General features: G+C 35.4%; 1 protein-coding gene across 14 annotated transcripts in view; it reads right to left on the reverse strand.

Annotated features, from left to right (window-relative positions):
- Positions 1-4749, reverse strand: part of LOC106457357 (protein draper-like) — a 64100-nt gene that overhangs the window by 41797 nt on the left and 17554 nt on the right. For 3 of the 14 annotated variants that reach the window (XM_022383263.1, XM_022383261.1, XM_022383265.1), the window contains exon 2: positions 2283-2286. The exons of the other annotated variants lie outside the window; for them this stretch is intronic. Coding sequence is in view for 1 of the 3 variants with exons in the window: in XM_022383261.1 (XP_022238969.1) it covers positions 2283-2286 (4 nt within the window). In the remaining 2 variants the exon portion in view is untranslated. The remainder of the gene's footprint in view (positions 1-2282; positions 2287-4749) is intronic. 14 annotated transcript variants of the gene reach the window in all.

Raw genomic sequence — 4749 nt, forward strand, 5'->3', positions numbered from 1 at the left:
AAGACCATAAGGTTACTTCTTATAAGATAAATTCTCTTCATGTACAATACATAATTCATAATTATAGTGGGTAAAAAAAATGGTCAACTTGCATAGTGGGTGATAAAATTGTTTGAAGACCATAAGGTTATTTCTTATAAGATAAATTCTCTTCGTGTACAATACATAATTCATCAGAAGTTAAACAAATCTATGTTTGAGTCTACTTCACTAGTAACTACAAAAGATGCCCCCCCCCCAAAGTAATTGGGCCCCTACATTTATTCCCTTTGTCCACAAATCTTAAGTTTGTCAGGTCTTTCAGGTTGGAGCCTTGCAGGGGCATACTTACGCCACTGCAAGTTTTATTGTAAACATACTTCTATATATATTTAACTCTATAGATAATTACATTTATGTCAATGTTTGATAAAAAGTGAGAAAACAAGATGGCGACTGTGTTGAATGAAAGAGCTTCATTTATTGGATAAAAACCAATGGTTTATAATTAGGTGAGAACCAATGGTTATTTATATATATACACACACACACGCTAAGTAAATATTAATCACATATGTTATCATGTTAACAAAACGAGATCGTGTTTGCATTCTCGCCAAAAACGCAGTATTAAATGTTTCGTTAAAGTTGCCTCACGCTACTATATCGCGTAGTTTTCTACGTGTGTTGCAATAAGTTTTTATGAATCACTGATCTTCACCCATCTACATGGTTGAATACTTCTCATCGGAAGGAAAACTGCTATGAAGAACGAACCTTGATCTTGTATGTACTACGTTCAAAGGTTAAACAACTCAGTGTTTGTTTTGCTAAGTTACTCGAATGCTATCCACGCTAGCTATCCCTAATTTTAAAGTTATACATTACAGGAAAGGCAGATAGTCAACACCACCAACTCTTGAGCTGATCTTTACCAACGAATTTTGAATTTCGCGCAAAGCTACACGAGGGCTATCTGTGCACTAGCTGTTCCTAAATTAGCAGTGATAGACTTGAGGGAAGGCAGCTAGTCAACATTATCCATCACCAACTCTTGAGCTACTCTTAAACCAACGACAAGGATTGACTGTTACATTATAATGCTCCCACGGCTGAAAGGGCAAGCATGTTCGGCGACGTGTTTCGACAACGCGACCGGCAGATTGCGAGTCCGGCGCCCTAACCACCACAGTAGTTAGGAGGACTATCCTTTGCCCAAAAGATGCCGCCTCAGTGGAAATCAAAGGATGTTGCCTGATGGTTACATAACTCCCAAGCGGAATTCTTTGATCTTCACTAAGGCGGCATCCTTTGGGCACAGGACATTCTCTTTAATTTTTCACCAGGCCAACAGTCACTCGTGTTTTATTAAGATATGCATGTGTTGTACATCACTGATTCCAATTTACATCCCGAAGCTTAGAAAAAAACGTAAATTTCCTATGAAATACAATGTATCAGTTTTTAGTTTCAGATACAGAGAAATTACTTATTAAACGTCTAAGTTTTTTTTTTTTTGGAATTATCTTTTTATCTTCCAGTGTTATTAAAATATTCTCCAGAAGGAATGGGATGTAAAGTCAAAGGTTTGTTTGTCCACTAAATATAGTGAACTCGTTATACATACGGCCATTCACTGCTGGGCAAATCGATAGCTGGATATGGTGTTAGTTTTATTCTAAAAGTGTATTTATGTAAAAATAATAATAGTACTGTAAATTGTATCAGCAATTATGAAACTATTTATGAGAGCACTACTATATGTTCATAGCGAGCGATAAAAAGTGAAATATGTGCCAATAAAAGCATACAAAAGTTTTACACCGTGGAAATCGCCTGAGCAACAACCTACAAAGAATCATAGCGCACATGTAGTGGCTGCATGTTGTAAAAATAGATTTTTCTAGCTAATGAATCAAACAATTATTAACAATACTGGAGAATTGTGTAGGCTTCATCGGAAAGAATCAAGCAATTAAAAAACAGCAAAAAAAAAAATGAGGAAGAGATCCAGTGTTTAACTAACACGCCCGGGTCTGTTGACCAAACAACAAACAAAAAAGGAGGAAGAGATCCAGTGATTAACTGATTCACCCAGGTCTCTTGACCAAACCACAACCAAAAAAGGAGGAAGAGACCCAGCGTTTAACTGATCTGCCCGGGTCTCTTGACCAAACAACAACTAAAAAAGGAGGAAGATATCCAGTGTTTAACTGATCCACCCGGGTCTCTTGACCAAACAACAACCAAAGAGAATTCCGGTAGACCAGAATCCCAGTCCAGATCTTCACACCTGCTCCAACTTTCCTAGCTTCCAACTGTAAATTGTCATTATAAAGTAGTCCTATCATAGCTCAAAAAACAAATAGAAGTGCAAACATATATGCAATTAGAGGTTGACGAATTGAAGAAATCTTTCCAAAATAAGCTATTATTACGAAAAAGAATGCTTTCACAGTATGAACTTACAACTAGTACCAAAGCATCCAAACTTATCACAGGAAATTCGCAAGAAACTGGTAAAATAATAAAACTTCTGGAAGTGATGTTATTTTTATGGATCTTCTTCGAACAATAACTTTTATGCTATATAATCAAAATGGCCAACTATCAGAGGGATATAAATTGTAAAAGCAAAAACGAATCTCAGAGGCACAAAACTGTCGCTTAAATTATTACTTTTTTAAACAGAACTTAAAAAAAACACTTAAACTTGATACAAATCAACTTTCATAATTAAACATTTTTCTATATTCTACATTCAGTGATATTAAGGGGATTCACGATCTGTTATAAGGATTCAATAGTGACTGCATAGACTTTACAGCTTCGTGTCCTATTGCAAACAGTACAATATACGATGCCCCTAGTTATACACTATCGCTCTGTAGTGCGATTTCCGTTGCAGGTGAATATACAAATAGTTCAATAACGTCCCGATATCATTCTAAAGCCCATCCACCTTGTGAAGATGAAGACTCTTGAGTACGTGTTTGTATTACTTTAAAATACTAATATTCTTCCGGATTTACATACTCTGGCATAATCTTGGATGAAACCATAAAAAATCCAATATAAAGACGAGTTTCTCTCTTGAAATGTCTATACAATTACACTAGTTTATATACTGAAACATAATATTGTACTTGAAATGTCTATAGCGTTACCCTAGTTATATACTGAAACGTAATATTGTAAGCTATAATTTCATTGTTTTAATTTAGATTTTAGCCAGAGGAAACGTGGCGTTAACAATGAAAAGTTTATAAAAGTAGGCCTAGAATACCTACAATGTTCTAGATGACATCAAGATAATCAAAAATTGAAAAGATACCAGATATAACTATAAGTGAACCAGTCAATTAGTAGGCTAGCAGTGAAGCAATGAATCAGTTAGTTTTGTCTTAAGTGATAGTGCCAGTGAAGTATTAGGATCAGTATTAGTTATCAACTTATCGTGTATATTCAGTTACTCGATCGATTAGCCATGAAACTATACCAGTAAGTCTATTTATACGTTAGTCGTACCAAAATTAGCGAGTCATTTCCGTTTGAACATCACTTGTAAACTTGAGCCTACATGTTACAATAGGCATTAGAAATGGAATGTGAAATATTGGAAATGTAACTAAATTGTTTGCTTTTATTTTTTTAATCCTTTATCTTGGTTAACGGTTACAAAAGACAAGTTTCTTTGACCAGAAATGCCGATCGAAACGTCGTCAAAGAAAAAAGATACAGCTGTTCATACATGCAGTTCTTTAAAAAAATGGAGCAAGAAAAGCGAATATGTGTTTTGTCCATTAGTCACAAAGGTACTGGAGACTGTACGTCTCACGTTGGAAGTGCGGGATACAAGCAGAGAGCGACTGTGTGTTTTGTTCAGTTTATCGTACACATATTTCCATTAGGCACAATTTCTATGTAATAGTTGCTTGTTAATTTCAAAATAAGATACTAATTCACGATCCAGTTTGGGGTGAAACAGCTCTTATTATTGATGTTCCTAAAAGAGTGGAAATCACACTCAAGTGCATGGAAACCTTTATGACAGCTTTCCCATCAGAGATAATTGCTAAGACACTGGATCAGCTACTCAAAGAATTTACTAACTATACATGCGATAAATCTCGAAAAATACACTAAATACCAGCGTCCAACAACTTCAAATATTCTTTATAGTTGAAGAACTGGGATAGCATTTCAAGAAACAGAAGTACACTTTTAAGTACAATAAGAATGTTGTTTACCACTTATAAATATATATAAACCCTCACCTACCCACTAGAAAACAATACAGACAGCTGCAATTCCTGGTACTTATTGTTTCTGAAGTCGCTAGAGCATACTCTGCCTAAGTCCTTTACTAGTTCAGATATAAGTTCAATTTTGGAATAAGCAAGCCCACACATCGTGCAAAATAGCTCTACATCTTTGCGCGCAACGAAGTAGAATATCTGAAGGCTTAGATATAACATTAATCTAATGTCGTGATGGAAAGGTACATATTAAGCCTGATTAAAATGTCGCACCTGCCGAAACGTCATCTGCAAATAGATGAATTAGGTCGTCAAAAAATTAATACTGCGTTTTGGAACACTTTCATTAACCACCCCCCAAAAAAACGTACATCACGTATAATAGTTAAACGAACCGCCTAAGCGTCACGTTAGTGTAGCCTACTAATATGCAAAGTTTAGTATACTCTAATCCCTTATAATGATGGTACACGATGACACACACACATTTGGCATGTAATGCTGTTTGAAT

Source organism: Limulus polyphemus, unplaced genomic scaffold (genome assembly GCF_000517525.1).
Source record: "Limulus polyphemus unplaced genomic scaffold, Limulus_polyphemus-2.1.2 Scaffold321, whole genome shotgun sequence".
Lineage (NCBI taxonomy): Eukaryota > Metazoa > Arthropoda > Merostomata > Xiphosura > Limulidae > Limulus > Limulus polyphemus.